Source organism: Martes martes (assembly GCF_963455335.1).
Source record: "Martes martes genome assembly, chromosome: 7".
NCBI lineage: Eukaryota > Metazoa > Chordata > Mammalia > Carnivora > Mustelidae > Martes > Martes martes.
Window position 1 is genome coordinate 132,042,911 of NC_137894.1, and position 23,863 is coordinate 132,066,773.

Genomic DNA, 23,863 nt, shown 5'->3' on the forward strand with positions numbered 1-23,863 from the left:
TCTAAACTGAGATCAGATGATAAGAGACAGTTCTTCAGGGCAAGGGGCTGGCAGGCCTACCTGGAAACGGTAAAAGGTGCCATCATCCTTCATGGTGAGAACGTGGTCTGAGATCGGAAAGATGTAGCCCTGGGCAGCTATAAGGCTTCCCAAGTGTATTGCTTCAACTGCTTGGACAGGACACAAGAGAGAGAGAGAGAGAGAGAGGGAGAGAGAGAGAAAGGAGAGTATTTAGCAAGCCGTCAGAGTGCAGGGCTCCTTACCTGGAATGTAAGTCAGGAGGGTAGTAGGGCAACCGGAAGTCAACTGTCCTCACCCTCAGATAACTGCATGATTGATTGACTGATTGATAACCTTTGATATCAATGCACTGGTCTGGATGGGGTGGGTGTCATGATTAGGAAAGGCCAGCATGTGTCTGGGTCTCATCTGGATGCCAGCTCTGAATGACTGACATTGCTTGACTTCCCCCAAGACCTCCAGAAGAAAGTAGCTTCATGGTGAAGAGCCGGGCTCCGGCACATACACACCTGTCCTCAGTCAAGTGGGGTGTTTCAGGTAAGTGCTTAGCAGGGCCTTGAGCTCAGGAGGTGCAGGCAGCCCAGATTCATGCTGCTACTTTCATCATTTTTATCATCCCCAGCAGTGAGCACGCAGCCTCCCTGCCCAGAGAGACTCTCGACTCCCGTGGCATTCCCCGATATGACAGTCCCACCGGAGAAGAGGAGAGCATTTCCCTTCTCTTATGGACACAAAGTAAAACCTCACGTTCTTAGAAAATTGGAGGAAGGGCACTGCAGTGGGGAGTGGCAAAGGGAGGCCGACCTGACAGAAATATGCCGATTTTTGCCACAGTCAACTCATAGTTTTGTGACTTAGTGCCAGCCCTAAGTAGATCCACGTAGTTAAGCATTTATATTTATTCCGAGGAGAGCTAAGGAAAAAAATAACAAATCTAAATGGTTCTACCATGCGTGATAACCTTCCACAAATATAAAAGCGCTCCTACCGGTAAAAACTTAATTTTTGGATGTGGACATTATTGCTATGCCTCAGGAGTCTCCAGGAATTATTAATTTTGTAAGCTCTGAATTTTTTTACAGCAACTTGTTTTGTCTTTACTCACAAACTTCTCAAGAGGTTGGATATAATCCAAGTGTTTTGCTTATTTAGAATCACCTATCCTTTGGAAATAACTGGTGGAATCAGAACGAAGTTGTATCTTATTTGCTTAGTGATGCCCAGTGTGCTTTTGAAAGTCTATATGCTTCAAGAATCATGGGTCCAGCAAAAAAAAGAAGAATTTCATCCCTGGCAGCTGCTCCTTCCCCCAGGGAAGAGAGAACAACATCCAGTAAGAAGGTGACTTCCATGTCGCCAATGTAGGAGCAAGAACTCTCCATCCTCTGTGGTTTTGCTTAGATATATGGCGGATGGGGAGCAAGGGGGAGGGAGGGGCAGATATTGGATGAACCTGGCTTCCCAAGGCCTTGATTTGCCTCATTTCCACTCTTCTATTCCCAGCTGGTGAATTATTAACTCCTCCTTATCCATTTCTCAAAAGCCCAAACAGTTCCCAATACCTTGACGTCCTCCCAAGGCCATTCGAGTGTAAGAGACCTTCACAGATATGAGCCTTATTATTCACGACCTTTCAGGGAAGCTTCTCCTAAGAGGGCGGGAGGCCTCCCGAAGCCTATTCCCCCGCCCCCAGCTGGCTCCGGGCTCTCGCAATACTGCTACCGATACTAATAATCATCATAAAGTATGTGTCATAAATACAAGGGTTATTGTGGAAAGGGAAAGGAGACTGTTTCTGGAAGAGAAGCACCGTGAAGAAAGGTGGTCCTTGGGCTTAGCATTATAAATGCTAAATGCAAAGAAACATTGACTTTAAATACATGGAACTAAATCAGTAGAAATGTATTTCATCCAGTGGACAATGGCAAAGCCAGGCTGCATGAGGGAAACATGGGTCATAGTTAATTTGAGTTCTTTCCTTAAAAGGATTTGAATTCAGTTTCCCCCTATGGATTAAGAGCTTGACTAGAATTAAGAATTTTCACTAGTCATGGAAGTGGCCATTAATCATGATGGTGAAAAAGGCTAGTGTCACTTCCATCAGCGACCTGCTTTTGTGGCATTCAGATTTCTGACAACTATATTTCATTGAACTCCATGTAAATTGTATTGTTTCATAGCCAATAGTATATTAGGGGTATCAGATTAAAATAGAGGAATTCCGGAGCTGACACAGTGACTGCCAGCAAGGAATCACAGACATCTAGGAAAGGCATTAAAAAAAAATCTTTAGAAAGCTTAGCCATTGGAAGCCATTTAATTTGGGGCAGAGAGGTCTAATCCCCAACAACATAAGAATACATTAATGGATATTATAAATATGACCTTTGGGCATCGAGGATACTCAGTTAAAATAGGAAGTATATAATAAATTCTGAAAAGTATTAACTGACACATAGATAGTAAGTTTCACTTATCTGCAATTTTTATTTTTCTGTAACTCCTCATTTTCTAATTATGCTGTGAAAATAAATTTTGCTACTTATTTTCTGGTGGGAGGACAGATTTGGAAACTGTTTTATTGGCCAGAGTTTTGTTGTTGTTTTTCTCGTAAGGTTTTCTTAACTGAAATGCACAATTAAGGTTGAAAAAAAAAATCATTCTTTCACTTCTTGCGGAAGCAGAAAACAGAAGGAGTCTTAGCAAATAATTAAACATCTTAATTGTGGATCAGGCAATCTAATTTTAAAAGCTGGTTCTAGAAGGCTGTTTCGTGATAGCTCTACAACTTATCTTTAATTGCTGTGGCTAACGAGAATTCATCTCATTTCACACGTTATTGTATTGGGCTCTTTGGCACTCTAAATAATTGCTCATTTCCTCAAAGGGTGATTTAGATTCAAAGATAGATATTCAGTTGAGAAAAGAAATTAATTTTATTTGCAAATAGAGTGATTCCAACTTGGGATTCACATTTATAAGCCCAGTTCTTGGGAGGCTAGGAGAATCTGGTCTGGAACTTGTTTATGGGATGTTTCTCAGTACCATGGAGGATAAAGTCAGTGTCAAGTACCTGGGTCCTCGATGGAAAGGTTCTTCATAAGCCACTGTACAATGTCAGTACCTGAAACGAAAAAGAAATTTGAACTGAAGACATCATGGATGCTTGCCCTGTGGCAGAAGAAACATGTTTATCTAAGAAAGTCCTAATTCCAACTAGCACACACCCAGAATGCTGGGTAATATTGACAATTTTCCATCCTAACTAACCATTTCTATCCATTAGGATGCTTGCATAGTCATAGTCCTATTCGTTTCCAAAAAAAATCCTCTTTCAATGGCTCAGGATGATCTTGCGTCCACACTTCTAGGGAGTATATACAGGAGACTTCCTGCATATACAGATATTGATGACTTCCCCGAGACAGGCTTGGTGAAGTTTTACCACACCTGGCTCCCAGGACATTTCCTGAGGGAGGAGGCCTCTTCAGCTCTCTACCCCGATAAAGCCTGACCAACACCGCTGCCCTTACATGTTACTAAAACAACAACAACAACAACAACAACCAAAACTCTAATTTTTTCTGGCATGGGCCTATTTTAAAAGAAAATGCCCCTGTTTCTGGGGAGAAACTTCTTTGTGTTCACCAAAACCTATTTCCCCTATTCTTTGGGTCACTAGATTACATTTTGAGACTCGTCTGTCATTGGGTATAGATTGAGTTCTTACAATGGAATACAGGTAGAAATGATGTATACCACTTCTATTCTAGGCTTGGACCATAAAAACTCCCATGTGACCCTGCACAGCCTTCATTCCCTATCTGCTGGCTGAATGGAGAAAACCCCAAGAACCCAGGAGAGGGCAGAGCCACAATGCAGAAGGAGCCTGGGATCCTGAACAACCATAAAAATTTATGCCCATTTTGGGCTCTGACTTGATTGAAAAATAAACTCTGCTGTGTTAAGCCCCAGAAGTTGGGATTTATCTGTTTTGATATCGAGTACTACCTTAACTAATATAAAATTATAAGAGTTGGAAGGGACTTTTAAAGCTTATCTACTCCAACTCTAGCCAATACTGGAACCGCATCTCTAACACCCTGGACAGGAAGTGCCATAATCTCTCTGGGAAAAACCCTAGTACCTGGGAATCACAGATTCCCCCCCTAGGCAGCCTGGCCTAGTTAAATCATCTTTGATTTCTCTGAACAGAAATTTGACCCTTTCCGAATTCCTCTCTTTGGACTTAGTTTTGCCCTCTGATGACAGAAAAACAAATCCAGACCTTCTTGCTCTGGAGAAAGTCCGTCTGATATACTACCAACATTCTTCCTGAGTTTTCCCCCCTTGAGGTGAGACATGCCTGGGGTCCTCAGCTATTTCCTCCCATGACATGACTTAGAGCCCCTCCCATTTTGGTCATAGGTCTCCGAATAGGTTTCCTTTTGTTTGCCTCCCTTTGAAGATGTCATGCCTGGAGCCAACAGGGGCGTAGAGGAGTTCAAATGTCTGGAAAGTTCTGAACTTCCGGTTAATTCACCTTTGTCTCTCAACCATCGCACTTGAAACTAGTGCAGATCTTCAAATGTGGCTTTGTCACCTCAGGATGGAATGTTTGATGGAAAGCAGCCTGAAAAGGGCAGCCTTCCTAGATGTCTGAATCCTGTCATGTGTGGGTCTGAGCATTGGTGCGAGAGACAAGGTCTCCCCATAGCTCTCCTGGAACAGAGTCCTAGCTGAAAACCTTTAGTGAGCATTGCCCTTTTCCCAGAAATAAAGTTTCCCAGACACCTGACCGGTTTCCAGAGGTGAGAGCACAGACACAGGCCTGTTTCTCTCCAGGTCTCTGGAGGGCGAATGAACCTTGTGCGGTAGACAACCAGGGCCCCATCCTGTGTGACCAGCCTCCGTTGACACAGCCCTGCAAGTTCCCCCCATTTCAACCTCCGAAGCAGAACCTGTAAGCTTTTCCCCACTCTTGCTCCTGGATGCCATCTATGAGCTAAACTTTGGATCAAAAACCCTCCTACTCATTCACATTCTTTGAGCGAAAGGAGAGTATGTCTGTGTGTGCTTGTGTGTGTGTGTGTGTGTGTCCATCTCCTCCAAATTATACAAGTTCAACATTTGTCCTAGGAAATGAAGAACAAAGCAAAAATCAAATAAGAACTGTCATCCCAAGTTGGGGGTGGGGGAGAGACTCTAACCTGTTTTTTCCTCAAAAGAAAAATAGTTCTTTTTTGTGGGTTGCCTGGAAACGGATAGGTTTCCAGCATCAGCAACAGCTCTCCCCCGGGCAGGCGGATTATCTTTCTGCTGAGCTTGCTGAACCATTATTTATCACCTGCCAAGATTGATTACTCACCCTGGGACAATGACAGCCCTTCCTTTCCCCTGTTAATTACTGTCATCATTAATATCCATGTCACTAATTAGTATTCATTCACATTGAAACTCCTTCCTTGCTATCATATCCGTTCCCCCCTCCCCCCCACCCGAGACTTCAGCACCATTGTCTAGCTCTCTACCCCCTTTTGGTTTTTTGCACTCCGTGTTTGGCCTAATTGCTCTCCCCAGTCCACCAGGGCCTGGTTTGTATTCACAGAGCTGAAGGATCACATTTAAGACCTCCTCCCCCCACCTTTTTTTTTTTTGGTCAAGAAGGGAAAGTCACAAAAGCCTCTTGCCTTTTTACGTAGTGATGTGGGGACCACAGACCTGGATTTCTTGTCCCTGATGCAACCACTGCGCACTCAGGGTCTTCGTCTGGGGGCGGGTGTGAGTGTCCTCGAGCCCCAGTGAGGGCCGAGCCAGATGCCCTGGCTGACCTGGGTCACTGCCCTCCATCTGCAGCCATCACCACCTCCCCGCTGTCCCTCACCGTGGGCCTGCAGGGTGGATGTCAGCGAACACAACAACGCCTCCCGTGGCGGACCTTCTCGTTCTCCTGGGTGTGGGGTATTTTAGGCTTCCTCGGACTAACGCAGGAGGGTCCAGCCTCCAGCCTCGTGGCAGGAAGTAAATGTTGCATGTTCAGCCCCAGGAACAAGTAAGGGAGGGAAATCTGTCATAATATTATGCCCTTTAAAAGACCTACAATTATTACACTGCCAAATCAGGCGAGAATAGTGCAACCAACGGCCAGCAGAAAGCATTTTTCTTCTTTTTTCTCTTTCCTTTCTTCTTTTTTCCCCCTCTGGGCCCCAATCATTCCTTCCCTCGTATTCTAAAAAGAATTTGAAGGAGATTATTTTCCTGTTTTCTCTCAAATGAATTTTTGCCCTTTGTTACCACTGCTGGATTCGGTTCTTATCTGAGTCAAGCTGCCGTGCTCAGGACTTAAAATCAGTTTAGAAACATTGGCGACATTATGGACATTGGGGAGGGTATGTGCTATGGTGAGCGCTGTGAATTGTGCAAGACTGATGATTCACAGACCTGTATCCCTCCTATATCACATCATATGATACCTTATACATTACTAAAATAAAAAAAAAGAAAAGAAAGAAACACTAGGGACAAATGCAGAATAGCTATCCTTTATCCCCAGAGGTTCTAAAAACACTTGGCTGAAAGTTTTCTTTTTGAGGCTAACATATCCACATATACTCCAGGGATATCCATGAACTATACCAGAGGGCGCCTGAAACTTCTCCCAAGCACGCATGGTTTGTTATACATTTAAGGTGCACTTTCTGTTTCCATATGTGTTGTATGTACATATTCCCATTGTGTCTCTTACATGTAAGTGTGTCTGTGGGCAGGTTGTTCGGACACAACTCAGAAGTTCTCAAGTAGGGGACTGAATAATTAATTATGGCTCGTCCATACAATATTTGTAAATATTTAAATATATATATATAAATATATATATATAAAAATAATACCTACTGTATTAAATGAAAAAGTAGATCAAGCACAGCGTGTATTGTAAAATGACATTTAAAAAATTTTAAGTGACATTTTTACAGTAGGAAACACATATTTACATTTGTATCGCATCAATTACATATGTATAGGTATGTACAGGTACTGGGAAGAAAAGTTCTGGAAGAATATTTAAACCGTTGAAGTGATCTTGGAGAGGTGGGAGGGTCAAATTATGGGAAGTTTCTATTCTTTCCATGCCCTTATTATTTGGAGCTCAAGAACATTAATACGTTGTTCTTGAGAACACATGTTGTATTTGAGAAAAACACTTTTCACTCTTAAGAGCAGAGAGGGGTGTCGGGCCTCTGAGACTGCTGTGGACAGGCTGTGGGGAGCCAGGTTGCAGACACACAGTGGAGAGAGTGAGGGGAGCCGTTGGCTGCTGGTCCTGGGCCCTGGGCATGTCCTGCTCCCCAGGGAAAGAGCAGAGAGGAATGAAGGCATGACTCCCAAAACTGCCTTTTCCCTGAGGAGTAAGGAGTGGGAGACTCACTCCTAAGCCTCAAGTTGTCACTCTCTCTGGCCATTGGGTCAGCTCCAGGACCTTGTGTAGACGCTAACGGGGCGGCTCACTGTAGTCCTGGACTAAGGGTGACTATCTGCATCCCGCGGTATAAACTGGATTTGAGTAAGCTGGTAAGATCTTCTCATACTTTAGGGAGTTCTCTTCCTGGTTTGGGGGAAACCCTTACTATCTTGTCCTCAGGTGTTTTAAGTATCCCCCCCCCAAAGATTAAGGGATACCTGGAACTTCCAGGTACAAAGAAGTTACAACCTAAGGGCCTCCTCCCGTGAAATACTTTCCCCATTCCCTCCAAAGTATTGTATCAACCTGAGCCAAAATCCGATTATGTAAACTTAAGAAAAGACTGGTTCCAGGCCCCTGTAAAATGTCAAGTCATGTGCAACTTGGTAGCTTATAAATCAGAGTTCTGGTAATTCAAGGAATCGAGAATTTACTTGTCAATACCTCACCACTGGGGAAAGACACCTTCACTTGAGTAAACTCTTTCTGGAGCCTAAAAAAACCTCAGGATTTTTCCTGCCGTTGAGTGACCTTCTGGTACTCCTCAGTCAAGATAATGATCCAGGCCACTCTGAGCTTCTCACATACCTGCCAAGGTCTCTGCGGTACCTGTGGGTGAAGAGGGCCGCTTTGTGCCACTTATTGCATGGGTGCCCCATGCAGGCCAGTACTCGTGAAGGAGGGAGACATTCCCACGTGCCCACTGGGTACTAGGCCAGAGTCAGGCACCTGACGCCGAAATCGCATATCATCTTGACGATAATTGTGCGAAATAGAATAGCTAGCATAGTCATTTCACAGATGACGCCCAGAGAGGCCCGAGGCCATATACCTGTAAGAGCCAAATCTGGAATCCAGAAGAAACTCATACCAGATACCATGTCCACTACACATTCCACCTCTCTTATTCTGCATTACTTTCCAAACAGTACTCAGAATAATAATTGGAAAAGGGATGCTCTGTACTCATTTTCTTTCCTGAAGCAGAGACATTCATTTAGTGGTAATAATAATTACTACTAATATTAGCTATTGAGCTAATGATTCATTAAGCACTTTCTGTATTCCAGACTTTGGAATGACCCTACTATAGTAATCCCATGGTGTAAATACATTATTACCATGTCCATTTTGCAGGTGAAGGGAAGGACATGCTAAGGAGGCAGTCTTTAGAGTTTAGACCTTTAGACCTTTAGGCCCTTACTTTTATGCCTTAGTTAAAACACACACACACACACACACACACACACACACACACACACACACACGGGTGCCTGGGTGGCTCAGTTGGTTAAGTGTCCAACTCTTGATTTCAGCTCAGGTCATGATCTCAGGGTCCTGAAATCGAGTCCTATGTCAGGTTTCATGCTCAGCAGGGAGTCTGCTTGAGATTCTCTCTTTCCCTCTCCTTCTGTCCCTCCCCCTTCAAATAAATAAATACATACATACATAAACAAGTAAATCTTTAAAATACACATAATGCAACAGTTAGCCAGCAGGGAAAGCTGAACTTACTTAAGAGATATTAAACTGTAGGACTCTGGGCACGGTGTATGGCTGGCACAAAGACAGGAGAGTCACGAGGCAGAACTCTGTGCCATAAGTCTAGTGGCATTTTGAAGAGTAGCGTTTGGTCAAGGCGCTTGAGTTTCTCCAAGGAGAAGCGTGACAAATTTCACAGACATGCTTGTTTACCGAGCATATGAAGCAATAAAGCACGGTATTTATAAAGTCAGACTTGAGTTCAATTCATGCTGCGTTGCTTACGGACTGTGTGACCCTGGGCTGGTCCCCGAACCACGCGCCACCCCAACCTGCATTTCTTCATGGGTTGATGGGGGGAAATTCTGCCTCCTTAGAGGGCAAAGTGAGATCATGAATTCAAGGAAGTGCTGTAGGGGCCATGCAGGGTAAGCATTAGTACACATGGGCTATGGACAGAGTCTGTGTCTTAGAGACCTTGTCTTGGAGCCAAGTGTCCAATCAAGTCATCCGCATGTCCCTGGGAAAGCAGCAGCCGCTGGGAACTTCAGAGATTGGAAGGCAGAACATGTACCCCCACCCCACGGCAGTTCAGTCCAAAATAATGAACTGAGCTCATTCTTGTTCTGGGTGCACGGGTCCCGGACACATCCCTCCATCCGCGTCCTCTGCCTTCTCTCCTCTTCTGCCGCACGGACCGCCCTTCCATTCCCAGAATGTGCCATGACCCTCGGCAGGGCCTTTGCCTCAGCGGTTCCCTGGGCCGGTCACGCGTTCCGCTTTCTCCACCTCTGCCCCTAGCGGACTCCTGCGCGTCCTTTGGTCCTGACTTGCTCAGGACGCCTTCACGGCTCTTCGCACCAGGCTTAGGCTTTCGCTTGCAGACAACGGGATTCCTTCTCCATCTGGAAGTAGACATCCGCGTTGTGGTTACGTGATCCACATCTGCCTTCCCCTCTCCATGAGCTTTCTGGGGCTTCTGTAGGACAGTACCAGTAACCGAGCGGCTCAAACAGCAGAAATGGGTTGGTTCACCGTTCTGGAGGCCAGACCCTGCCATCGGGGTGTTGACTGGGTCGGCTCATCCGAGGGTGGCACGGGAGAATCTGTTCTGTTCCAGGCCTTTCTCCTTGCTTCTCCAGGTTTGCTGGCAGTCTTGGTGTTGGCCGGCCGGCCCACACATCACCCTGATCTCCATCTTCCTCTTCACATGGGCCTCTCCCTGCGGTGTGCCTCGGGTCCAACTTTTCCTTTTAGGGGGGCATCAGTCACAAGGGACCAGGGCCCACCCTCACTAGCTCATGTCAACTCATTTCATCTGAAATAACCCTCTGTCCAAATGAGGTCACGCTCTGAGATCACGGAGGTTAGGACTTCAACATATGAACTTTTGGGACGACACCATTCAACTCCAGCCCTCGCTGAACTCTCACTCTGAGACAGCAGGACTCGGTCATATGGTCCTGTCTTCGGCGTGGAGCTGGGGTTTCCTACATGCTCACTGAGCAATGGTTATCTTCCAACAGACATCACATAACATGTGTTCATTACAAATCAATGCACATATTCATTACATTTAAAAAATTTCTCTCAATTTTCATGACCCCTGAAAACCTCCTCCCAAACCAGCACTGACTGCGGATCAGCGTTTTGTGACCGCTGCTTTCGAGGACTGTTTTGGGGTTTTCTGTTAAAATTCACCTCTTTCCTCGTATAAAGAAAGCTTAACAAATGAACGATTGAAAAAATATGAAGCAGCAAACCCAAGCCTCCCTCTTTTCTTTGTGCAACCCTGGCTGTCACCTGAAGAGGACGGTGAGCACAGGGAAAGGCAGGCTTTGGCTCTCTCCTTCGGGGCTGACAGCCACCGTCACCCTCCCGCCTCTCTGCCTGTCCCTCTGCTCACTCCACCGGCTTCTAGACTGCAGAGTTCAAACTGCCTTTGACTGGCTTTGATCCACTGTGTGATTCTCCCTTCTTCACAGGCTTCCGCAGAGTCTGAATTGGTTTTGAACAGGTTGGAGGAATGAAATCCAGACACGCCAAATATAATTTTGAACCCAGTGGGACCCATGCATCACCACCGCATCCACTCCTAAACCCGGGCCTGGCAGGGCCGCTTCCCTGGGGTTTTCTTTCAGGCCCTGCAAACTGGCTTGCCGGCCTCCATGGGCACGTGGCCACTGCTCCCCTCAGTGTCCCAGAGCCCACACTGCAGGAAGCCGGCTGCCAGGGACCCCCTGGTGGGCCGCTCCCCAAGCCCAGCCTCCCCAGCTCAGATCCTGCATTTCCCCATTCTCTGAAATTTAAAGCTTCCCTGTGCATTATGAAAAATAATAGGGGGCAGGAGACCAGGCGAGGTTATTACCAACTCATAAATCAACCAGGAGGCTCTGAGGGTTGCGGCGAGGTGTCTGAGACGGGCCCCCCGGTTTGTTATCTCACCCAAGCCCCCACGATTGATTCATAACCTCATAACCCTCCTGCGTCCCAATCCCAGGCCTTCTATCTAATTGTCAGCAGCCGAGTACATGATTTGCAAGAGGATGGGGTGGCGGCAGCCGTGGGGGCGGAGGAGAGATTAATTTTGTCAATCAAAAGCTTCTGGGGAGGTTGGGGAGCACTCAGGATTTAGCTTCACAATCAGCTTATTAAAGAGAAGGCTGAGCACCGTCTTGCTGATTGGGCCTCAGTGCAGGGAGATGGAGGACACGGCCCCTGGGGGCGTGGCCTCTGTTCCCAGAGGGTGGTGGCCACGGAGGCCCGCCTTCAGCTCAGTCCAAAGGCAGGAATGATGGGCCAGCAGACTGGGGGCTCCTGGGGAGAAGGGAGCTAATGCCAGGCCTCCAGCAGCACCCATCAGAGAGCATTACGAATGCTCTGAGGGCGGCTAAGCGATCCGGGGAGGTTCCGGGGAGGCCCAGAGGGGACTCTGTAGAGGGCGGGCATCAGGGCTACATTGCCTCCCAGTATTGTCTAATGGCCATTTCCTTTGCGCAAATTCTGGATCTGAGACGTGGTTCATGAGCACAGGCATGTATACTGAAGTTAATCTGTGGGGCCAAGGCTTTCTTGAGGGGAGCAGGAGGGAAGAGCCTTTATGATGCCCAGGTCTGCGGGCTGGGGTCCCTTCTCCGGAACGTGATGCATCCGTCTGCACTAGCACACGGTTATACTCATCCAGTTCCGCCGCCCGCTTTAACGCTTCAAGACTGCAAAGTGCGCCGGACATCTGCCACCAGCGTGGGATGGGCGAGGCTTGCCCAGCAGGGTGTGTGAGCAAGTCGGGGTTCAAGCAGAGTCTGGCACACACGGGTTTGTGAGCAAAGATTTGATTGGTTTTGCACTGATTCCCGCTCCAGTTCCTGGGAGCCTGCCTCTGGTCTTTGTCAGAGAACAGCTCCAGTGTGATGCGGCGAATTTTTGCCATCAGAGGGACCAGGGTTCAAGGCCCGGCTCCGCCCCTTGCTAGAGCATCCCCTTGGATGAGTTCCTCCACCACAGAGCCCCAGCTGACCTACCTGCAAAGTGGGGTCCATCACAGAAGCTCCCTCGCATTCTGTTATGATTGCTAGAAATGAGGTTAGAGACACCACCTGAGTCTACTTTCCACCTCCAACCCGTGTGGACCCCTCCATCTGTCCGAACCGGAATCTGGAGCTGCTCTCCCAGGGAAAGGCCCCCCACCTGGAATCCAGCCTCTCTCTCCACTCCTGTCCAGGCCCAGGCCGCAGGCCCTTCGGGGAGCTCACTGCCATTCTGATGCAGCTCTTCCCAGCTTCTCTGTTTCCTTCTGTTCAGATGGATAAGCTCATCCTTTTTTTTTGTTAAGAGTATTTATTTATTTATAAATAGACATATTGGTCAACTTCGTAAATGTCTGCATGATCATGCAGACGCCGTGTCAGTGAGGTCCTGGAGGGGAGTAGGGAGCCCCCTGTAAACATCACAGTTGGGGAGCATGCAACGAGGGCACTGTAGACAAAGCTGTGGTCTGGTTAAGGGATGATGAAGCCATCTAGAGCTGGAGCATCAGCGAGATAAGTTTCTAGCACTAGGTCCAACAGGATCAGATGCTGTGACCTTTCCTCTACACTGACGTCCTGCTGGTGTCATTTGGGCCTGGATCCGCTACAAGTAGCCAGGGAGCGAGGGGACCTGCTAGTGCAGCCCACAGTGGGAACCTCTGAGCATGCAGAGCGGGGTGGGAATGGTGGATGGGGCTCTGGAGGGACACGGGGAGAGGATCCAGCTCCGAAGGGGAGGAGAGAAAGCATTTATTAGAAGGCTTATCCTTAAAGCGTGGTTCAGGCGTGCTAATGCTGTAGCACGCTTTACTTCAGCAGAACGCAGGGCTGGAGGATTTTGCTCTGATGTCCTGGTTCCCCTGAGACAGATACTCTACAGCTCTAAGCAGATGTAGGGCTCAAAGGGGCTGCACACATGCTAGCCCTGAGTCGTCGTCATAATACCCCTGAGCCTTTACCAGGTGCTCCCACTTTACAGCTGGGGAAACGGAGGCTCAGAGCCTAATAGCTTCTTCGTTCATTCATTCGGTTGAGCTCCTGCTATGCCCCCTGCTGTTCCTCATCTGGAGGTGTGACGGCCTCTCCAAGCTCACAACTTCATGGACAAGTCTGGCAATTAGGGAGCAAGCCACACAAAGACAACAGCAGCAGCCAGCCGGCGCAACAGTGAGAATGGGGTGACAGGAGAGAGGGAGACTGCGGGCTGCAGAGGCTGGGAGGTGAGCAGATGGCATTTACCCACGGGCCTGTGCAGTAGGAAGGACGGGTTGTGTGATATTTGGAGGAAGAGCAGGGGATGCAAAGACCCCCAGTGGGACTGGGGATGCAGGCCAGGCTGGATGAGACTGAAGAGGGAGGGGCCAGAGCACCCAGGGAAGCGTCTGGAGGGCTCTGAGAAGGGGAGGGGTCTGGGGTGGGCTTTCATTGCTTTTATGGATTTATGTATTTATTTTAAGGTTTTTATCTGAGTGTAGTTGATACACAATGCGAGGTTAGTTTCAGGCGTACAACATAGTGATTCCACAAGTCCATATGTGACACTGGGCTCATCACAAGTGTAGCCATTACTGCCACCATCCAATACCATCGACTGTATTCCTTATGCTGTGTCTTACGACCCTGTGTCCTCTTCCTTCCATAACTGTAAGCCTGTACCTCCCATAAACAGTATGGTGTTTCCTCAAAAAATTACAAATAGAAATACCCTATGATCCGATAATTCTACTGTTGGGTACTTACCCAAAGAAAATGAAAACACTAATTTGGAAAGATACACACACCCCATATGTTTATCGCAGTGTGATTTACAACAGCCAAGACATGGGAGAGTCTGTCCATAAATGGATAAGGAAGATGTAGCATGTACACAAAATGGACTATTATGCAGCTGAAAAAAAGGAATGAGCTCTTGCCATGGGGCATGTTTTTCAAAGATGGCTTTGGCTACTGGGAGAACGGATTGTAAAAGGATGGGAGCAGAAGATGGGAGACAATGCAGCTGTCATTTTCAGTGGGTTGGGGGAATCTGATGCTGGTTGGGGTCCATGGTGGCAGTGGATTGAGAGAAGCAAGTCGGGTCCAGGCTACCTTGGAGGCAGGGCTCCTGGTCCTGTCTAATGGATGAAACACGGAGTCTCAGAACAAGAGGAGTCAGGATTAACTCCCAGGTTTCTAGCTTAACTAATCGCATGCCTGGGGGAACCTCAACTAACTGAGCTACAGAAGCAAGTTGGAGAGGAAGCCTGGGCTCCTTTGTTGGCCACGCCTTGTCTGAGATTTATAAATAGTAGTCATCAGAGTGGAGGTGTCAAGTTGGCCATTGGACAAATGAGTCTGGACTTTTTGGGGGAGAACAGGCTGGGGATGTTATGTGGGAGTGACTGGTGTGTAGGAATGAACGCAAGCAGGGGCGCTGGTTGAGGTCAGCCATGGAGAAAATGTAGATGAGAAGACAACCACTTTGGAAGGAAGGTTTGGCTTATAAATGGCATGCTGGCAGAGGACACAAGGTTGTCCTTCCTCAATCTGGAATGCCTTCCATTATTCTGAATGCCTGGGCTTCTCTCTTCTGTGATTTCTCCCGTGATCATGGTAATCCAGCAGGAGAAATGAAACTTCCACACTGGATATTCTCTGCCAGACTCCACCAGAACCAGATGTTGGAACTGTTAGAACTCTTGCTCAGGTCTCCACGGGGGGGAAAAATCCATACTACCACCATTTATGGCCCCTGACAGCGCTGCCCAGTGACCAAGCCAAAGAGACAGTTAGGATTTTGGTGTTTTCTTCTGATTTATGACACGTTAAAACATGTTTGCTGGCCTTTCTAACACTAAAAGATAGCCAACTCCCTGAAAGCCTCTTGTGTGACTCTGGAGCCGGTCTGTCACCCAGCACAGCTGTGTGAACGCTGGACACAGTCACGCAGCCTGGGAGGTGACTTCAAGCTCCAGATCCCACCCATGTTAGAAGACTTTGGGGTGGAAAGGTGTCAGGAGACAGACATCTTTCTGATGTGCGAGCCTCATTTCATACCAATCAAGACAGAGAGAAGCTGGCTTTTGTCTAGGGAAGATGCTGAGAATATTCTCCAATGAAGAAACCTTTGATAACTAGGAAAGAATAAGTATAAAACCCAACATGAGTTTATTCGTTCTGGCCCTATTGTCTCATCATCACTCCTGTCCCAAGTGCTAGATACTTCCAAAATGGAATAGGGTTATGGTGGTGAATAATTAAGGATATTGTTAGAATTAATAAAGAGAATACAATAGGATCCAAATGACAAATGGGGAGAGCTATGTGAGGAACCCCAAGTCAAGGAGAGCTGCCATAAGTGCTCACGTAATTTAGCTTATGATCCCTGGAAATAATAAAATAATAAAGTCAATTGCACTCATTTCTTGGTCTGTCTTCTTCACTGGGTCCCTAAGGGGAGTGACCCCCATCTTCCAAACTCTGCCTCCCTGACTCATTGCACAGAGCGCATCACGGATTTTCAATAAGCATCTGATGAATATATTACAGAGTGTTGTCCAAAATCGATGATTTGCATTTTGGAGTAGCTAATAACTATGCCATCTTTTTCTTCCAGATGCTGGTTTCGATAGGATTGGTTATTCCTTAGGGCCCCTACTGAATCTCGATAGAAAGACAGGCCAGGTCTTCGGTATGGAAAGTTACCTTGCTGTTAGCCAATGCAGATTATTTGTGTGTATGTTACAGGGTGGGGGGCAGCCCAAGGTCTTATTTTAAGTTATTTAGGACTAGCCCATGCTTGCCACCCTGATTCTCCTGGTGCTATTATAGTAAAATATGGTTGAAGCTCTGAAAGAATTGTTAAAGCCAAGATTAATATTGAGGTTGCACAGCTCAGCCTACAGGCAGAACTAAAGGCTGGTGTCTGATCAATACGTGATTAAAAACCCTGCCCATTTTTCTAAAGCTTTTTCTCAGTAGTGGTCAGACTCATGCTGGTAGAGGGCAGTGGATCGAGAGAGCCAGCCTTGGAGTTTATTAAGTAGGGACTTGTGTATCGTTTTGAGGGATTGAGGTGAGGTTCAGCTGCGACGTTCCACAAAAACAAACCAAACCAAAACAAACAAACAAAAACCAACAAAAAACCCAAACGAAATCACAGTGACCTAACCAAGACAGAACTATATTTGGTAAAGGAAGTCTAGAGGTGGTGGTTCCATAGGTCCTCAGGAATCCACGCCTCGATGTTTCTCTTCCACCCTCCTGGTGCTTGACTTCTATCCCCAAGGCCACTTGTTGGCTCAAAAAGTCCGCCAAAGCATCAGGCATCACCTCCCAGCTTCAGGGAGGAGGAAGAAGGAAAGGCACAAGAGCTCAATGCCTTTCCCAGTTGACATACTTTCCTTCAGGTACATTTTCCTGGAGTTCCTTACTCTATTTACACATCGTGAAACACAGAATAATGCTTCCCCAAAGATGCCCATGTTCTAATCCCTGGAACTGTGATGTCTATCCTACACGGCAAGAGGGATTTTGTAGATACGATTAAGGCATTGAAGATGGAGAGATTCCTGGACTATCCAGGTGGATCCAATGTAATTGCAAGGATCTTTACAAGAGAGGTAAGGGGTGTCAGAGAGAAGAGATATGATGACAGAGCAGAAGGGTGTGTGTGGGTGAGAGAGAAAGAGAGAGAGGGAGAGAAAGAGAGGGCATAAGAGTAAGTGAGGAGAGAGGTGAGGGAGGGAGGGAGAGGAGTAGAGAGAGGGAGTAATGGTAGCTAGCTGCCGACTTTGAGGATAGAGGAAGCTTATGGACAAAGGAACGCAGGCAGCCCCTGGAGGCTGGGAAAGACAAGGAAACACACTTTCCCCCAGAGCTTCCGGAAGGGATGCAGTTTTGCCAATCGCTGGGTTTTAGCCCTCTAAGACCCATGTCAGACTCCTACCCTCTAGAACAGTAAGATAATACATCTGTATTGTATTAAGCCACTGAATTTGCAGTCATTTGTTACAGCTGCAATAGGAAACCATACATGTCTTTGGCCAGAACTCAGTCACTGACCACATCTCCCTGCAAGGCAAGCCAGAAAATAGTCTTCTACAATGGGCAACACTGTGCTCAGCCAAAAATGGGGCTCTCTTACTAAAGAGGGAAGGAGAAAGAGGTGCTGGGGTCAGTTACATCAGACTTCCAGGTGGGGCTTTCACGTAAACGAAAAGGTCTCTATATTTAGGAGGGAAGAAAAGCATTTTTCTCAAAACAGAACTGTCAGCACTTTGAATCTACATTGAGGAAATATACCTAAGAAGGCAGCAATAAAAACTTGAGAAGTATTGTGACAACTGATTAAAAAAGGGGTTTGAGTAGTTCTTTTGGCAGAATATTTTCTATTATGCCTATTTTATTTTTATTTTTTATTTTTTTACTTTTACTTTACTTTTTATTATTTATTTATTTATTTATTCATTTATTTTTGACAGAAAGATCACAAGTAAGCAGAGGGACAGGCACAGAGAGAGAGAGAGAGAGATAGAGGAGGCAGGCTCCCTGCCAAGCAGAGAGCCTGATGCGGGGCTCGATCCCAGGACCCTGGGACCATGACCTGAGCCAAAGGCAGAGGCTTTAACCCACTGAGCCACCCAGATGCCCCTTACTTTACTTTTATTTTATTTTTTCAGTGTTCTAAGATTCATTGTTTATGCACAACACCCAGTGCTTCATGCAATATGTGCCCTCCTTAATACCCGCCCCCCAGACTCAACCATCCCTCCACCTCCCTCCCCTCCAAAACCCTCAGTTTGTTTCTCAGGGTCCACAGTCTCTCATGCTTTGTCTCCCCCTCCAATTTACCCCAATTCACTTTTCCTTTCCTTCTGCTAATGTCCTCCATGTTATTCCTTATGCTTCACAAGTAAGTTAAACCATATGATCATTGACTTTCTCTGCTTGACTTATTTCACTCAGCATAATCTCCTCCAGTCCCATCCATGTTGATACAAAAGTTGGGTATTCACCCTTTCTGATGACTGTGTAATATTCCCTTGTATATATGGACCGTATCTTTCTTATCCATTCACCTGTTGAAGGGCATCTTGGTTCTTTCCACAGTTTGGCAATTGTGGCCATTGCTGCTATGAACTTTGTGGTACAGATGGCCCTTCTTTTGACTACATCTGTATCTTTGGGGTAAATACCCAGTAGTGCAATTGCAGGGTCATAGGGAAGTTCTATTTTTAGTTTCTTAAGGAATCTCCACACTGTTTTCCAAAGTTGCTATACCAACTTGCATTCCCACCAACAGTGCAAGAGGGTTCCCCTTTCTCCACATCCTTTCCAACACTTGTTGTTTCTTGTCTTGTTAATTTTGGCCATTCTAACTGGTGTAAGGTGGTGTCTCAGTGTGGTTTTGATTTGAATCTCCCTGATGGCTAGTGATGATGAACATTTTTTTCATGTGTCTGCTAGCCATTTGTATGTCTTCTTTGGAGAAGTGTCTGTTCATGTCTTCTGCCCATTTTTCGACATGATTATCTGTTTTGGGGGTGTTGAGTTTGAGGAGTTCTTTATAGATCTTGGATATCAGCCCGTTGTCTGTAGTGTCATTGGCGAATATCTTCTCTCATTCCTTGGGTTGCCTCTCTGTTCCATTGAGTGTTTTAGCTGAAATAATCCAACACACTATGTCCTGCAGCCTTGTCTGAGCCCAGTTGGGAAGTTTGGAGCTTACAACAGGGCTTTGAATTTGAGAGAAATGGCTCACTCAGTTATCAGTAAGACTTTTGGTCTCCAAAATTTCTCTTGTTAAAGTCAGGCTGTGAGTAACTATAGCTCAAAATCTACTTCCTCTCTTGTCCCAGCTAGCAGCAAGGGCTGACACAGAAATTACAGGTAGATCATCCAAAAGTACATGGAAAATATAGTTGGTACATCACAGATGCTCAGTAATTTCTTTTTTGAATGGATGAAGGAGTAAGTGAGCAGGTGAACAAACATATTAACTTAATGGATTTCAGGATGGTTTCATCTTCTCCGTCAATGGGAGAACCTCTTATGTCTTAGGATTGCATTAACTGCTGTGTTCAAAACCTGCTGAGATGCTGTTCCTGTGCTCAAGGGGTCATAATTCCAGGGTGATGATGGGCAAGTAAACAAATGATGGTTCTTCAACACATTGAGTGCAGTGACAGCTATATTTGCAGGACGCTAAGAACATGGAAAGGACATCTACAGCAGCCCTGGTTGCCAGGAGCTCTTTGCTGGAAGAGGTGATGCTTGAGTTGAATCTTAAAGAATGAATTGGAATTAGCTAGTAGGGGGATGGAATCCCAGCACGCGAAAGCAATATATGCAAAGCCACAGAATCAGCAAACATTGATAAAGTGCTCACCCAATGTCAGGCCCTGTTCCAAACACGTCACACAAATTAACTCATTTACATGCACAGAAACCCAATGAAGCAGGTACTGTCATTATCCCCATTTTACAGGTGGATAAAGAGAGGCAGAGCAAGGTTAGGTACCTTGCCTGAGGTCACATGGTCTGTGAAGCTGGGATTTGAACCCAGGCATGTTGGCTCCAGGATCCAGGCTCAGAGTCATTCATTTTCATGGCTCCAGGGAAGGGTGGAAGAGTAGTGGAGGGTGTGAGTAAGGAAGCAAGCAAAGCCAGAGCTCAGAAAGCTGCGGACACCATTAAGGATGAGTTCCTTCTAAATCCTACTGCAGAAGCAGAGGTCCTTTAACTGGGGTGAGATCAATTTTTCTGTTCTGCCCAGGTGGAGAAGGGGGGAAGGGGCAGGAGCAAGGACCAGGTGGGATCCTCAGGGATGTGTGCTGAAGCTATGGTACTGAGAAATAGTGATTTCTGATATAGACTGAAGAATATAAGATTTGGTTGAGACAATGATGCCATGTCTCTCCCAGGACCTTTACTCTTGGATGTCTTATCTTCTCCATGAACTTTTCTCTTATGTGTTGCAGCCAGGAAGCCAGCTCACAGGGCCCATTGCTTGTGACATGTCTTTACCCCCAGAAGGTGAGAGATGAGGGCAGAGACTTCCCCTCTCTCTTTAAAGGACACCTCTCACTCCCTCGGACCATATAGTTGCCAGAAGAGAACCTGCCATTGATGAACTAGGAAACCAAACTTGAGACAGGACAGTGGATAATGTCTACCAGGATTACTAAGGCCAAGTTCAAGAGTGAACCAGAGGCAGGCAGAACAAATAATCCCAAACCACAGATGGTCTACGGTCCACTCTGAGGATTCTGGTTGCTGAAAAGCTCAGGCACCTTCTCTATGTAAAAGATCCTTGTTTCCTTGCTTTCCAACTAGACTGCAAGATCCTAACACATATGGACTTTCCCCTCTAATTCCTGTCTATAGTACCCTGGTAGCAATGTATCACATGAGTGCTTAAAAATGTTGGCCACATGCATGATCCAACACTTGCATATACATCATTCAGACTGTCATAGAGCTTCTGAACCCCTCGCCTCTGATCAGATGAAAGAGGACAACCAGCAGGGCAAGAATTAAGTGGAGCAGAACAAAAGAATGTGTCTCTTGATTAAATACTATCTTCTGGGACCTGCAGACCACTGGCACTAGGTGTTGTAGGGGTTTAAAGCCACGGTTTCAACCCTTAGAAGTCATACCCAGCATGTGAGAGACAAAACAAAGGACATAGAAGACCACAAAGGAAGTTACTGTATATGACGTGCCAAACTGTACACTGAGCCCTGGTCAGGGGGAAAAAAAAGAAGCTTTTAGCTTTCAGAGTAATTTGAGAAAGTAGTGAGGGAGGTTTTGGAGGTGCCAGATGCAGGCTGGGGCTCTTGGAGTGGACCTGGTGGTTCAGAGAAGATGGCAATTTTGCTGAGTAAGGTTGAAGGCATCTCAGCTGGAGACCTGGGTTTGGGGGCACAAGCCAAGATCTGTGCAGAAAACCCAAGTGAGAGTATGCCTTTCCCATCTTTCTGCCTCTCCTGCCTGCCCAAAAGGATTCTAGTTTGACCGCTCTGTCTCTCTGCCCAACCCCATCCCCTGCCTTGACCCTCAAAGGAGGGTCCTTGAAAACCACAACATTCCTGGGTTTTGGCCACTATGCAGGGGGAAGAAAGTGGGAGGGAGACCCAAGGAGGCCAAGTTCAGTAATACTGGAAGGCTTTCCTGTTTGGTTCTGTTTAGGGTGGAGGTGATGGAGAAGAGACAGCATGGAAAGGCTCCAGTGGGTGAGAGAAGCAGAAAGGAGAAAAGAGAGAGCTCTTTGAAAGAGATGTTATCTGGGTCCACAAAGCCCCTTCATGAAGTTTGGGAATGACACATACTTTGCATTTCCTTTAGGTTATGTGGATGATTGCTTTTTAACACTGCCCTAATCTGTTTTATTTCATATTATGTGTTGTGTTACCTGAATGTGACAGGCCCTCCCCAGGCTACTTCGGCCTTGTGTTGCAGTGCAAGCCTGGAGGTCTGGAGCCCACTGTCCTACCTTCCCTAAAAACACGTATCCAAGTGCTGCATGATAGGTGATGTTTCCCCTCCAAGTCCCATCCCTCCCCATCCCCAGTTTCTCTCTTTCAGGGCCAGCTTCAGCTTGTCATTCATTCATTCATTCATTCATTCTTTCTTTCTTTCTTTGACAGACAGAGATCACAAGTAGGCAGAGAAGCAGGCAGAGAGAGAGGAGGAAGCAGGTTCCCTGCTGAGCAGAGAGCCCGATGCGGGGCTAGATCCCAGGACCCTGGGATCATGACCTGAGCCAAAGGCAGAGGCCTCAACTCACTGAGACACCCAGGTGCCCCTCAGCCTGTCATTCTAAGTCTTTCTAGTACTCTCCTTCACAGACTTCTCCAAATCCCCCAGCTGGCAAATGGCACTGCTCTCAAAAGCCAGACAGCAACCTCAGCAGAGGCCATCACTGCCTCCCTTTTGTTTCTCAAGGACACACCTGGTGCCTTCCACATCTATTTACCCTGTCCCACTCAGTGTCATCCTGCGCACGTAAGAATCCCCACCTTCAACGAACCATGCAGGTTTCGAACATGTTTCTCAACATGTGGTCCCAGCATGAGTCTCACCTGGGAGTTTGTTAGAAATGCACATTCTTGAGACCATGGCTGTCTTCTGGAATAATAATCTCCAGCTATTGGTGTTTGAATAAGCCCTCATCAAGATGACAATCCCTGATCTTGGGAAAAGTTGGACAAGAGTGGACTCCTTTTTACCAATACCTTTACTATTCTATTTCTAAAGGGTTTAAAGTGGTAGATGTCATGCCCACTGGGTTTTCTGCTTCTGAGTCAGAGATGAGGTCTTACTGCAGCAAGATGGGTCCCTTCAACGGTCACATGGTGTTTAGTGAGAGGATCCAGAACCCATCACAGATGGGCAATGAGAGGTACCTGGCCAGCGAGAGAGGGAAGACCTGCAGGCCTCAGTAAGAGATTGGTCCTGAGAGAGCCAAGAATGCTCAGGGGGCCTCCCCTTCACCATCCATTGCTTCTAACATGAGAAGAGGGCTGGGAACTAACAAATCCTGCTAGGGTTCTCTCAGAAAGAGCACCATTCCAAGTGAGGCTGACTCTTCCGGAGAGAAATAAAACTTCCCATCTGTCTGTCCGTCCATCCATCCGTCCATCCATCCACCTACCCACCCACCCATCCATCTATCCATCCATCCATCCATCCGTCCGTCCATCCGTCCATCCACCCACCCACCCACCCATCCATCTATGCAACCATCCATCCATCCATCCATCTGTCCGTCCATCCACCCATCTACCCTTTTATCCAGATAACCCACAAATATGTATGTAAATAAATATGTATTAACTTGAGCTAGAAATGTTGGGAGCAGGTACTTCTCCTCCATCCTTAGTGAATAAAACCCACGTGCCTCTGATGCCCCATTAATTCTGTCTCATTTCTTGTTCCTTTGAGCTTCTTCTTCCCTTAGTCAGCCTCTTCGCCCTTCCCCATGCACACATCTGGAACCCCTGTTCTCCAGCTCCATTGGCGTAAAAGCTCTCAGCTAAGCACAGAAGGGCCCCCAACCTCCTGGTCTTTGCTGCTCACTCCCCTAGAGTTGTGTTTCCAGGTCCTTTGTTTTTTGTTTGTTTGTTTATTTGTTTTTTAGAGGGAGGGAAGGAGGGAGAAGGAGAGAGAGGACAATGGGGAGGGGCGGGGGAGAAGGAGAGACTCTCAAGACATCTCAAGACTCTCTTCATTCCTGGATGAGCTCAGAGCCTGATGCGGGACTTGATCTCACCACCCTGAGATCATGACTTGAGCAGAAACCAGGAGTCAGAGGCACAATGCTTCACTGGCTGAGCCCCCCGGCACCCCTCCCCGACCCCACCACCTCACCTGGGGTGAGGAGGGGAAGCAG

General features: G+C 46.8%; 1 protein-coding gene across 3 annotated transcripts in view; it reads right to left on the reverse strand.

Moving 5' to 3' along the window:
* RGS6 (regulator of G protein signaling 6) overlaps nucleotides 1-23,863 on the reverse strand; it is a 554,830-nt gene that overhangs the window by 89,432 nt on the left and 441,535 nt on the right. For all 3 annotated transcript variants that reach the window (XM_080809134.1, XM_080809135.1, XM_080809133.1), the window contains exons 4-5: nucleotides 3,095-3,145; nucleotides 61-167 (exon numbers count right to left, since the gene is read on the reverse strand). In XM_080809134.1, coding sequence (XP_080665260.1) covers nucleotides 61-167; nucleotides 3,095-3,145 — 158 coding nt within the window. The remainder of the gene's footprint in view (nucleotides 1-60; nucleotides 168-3,094; nucleotides 3,146-23,863) is intronic.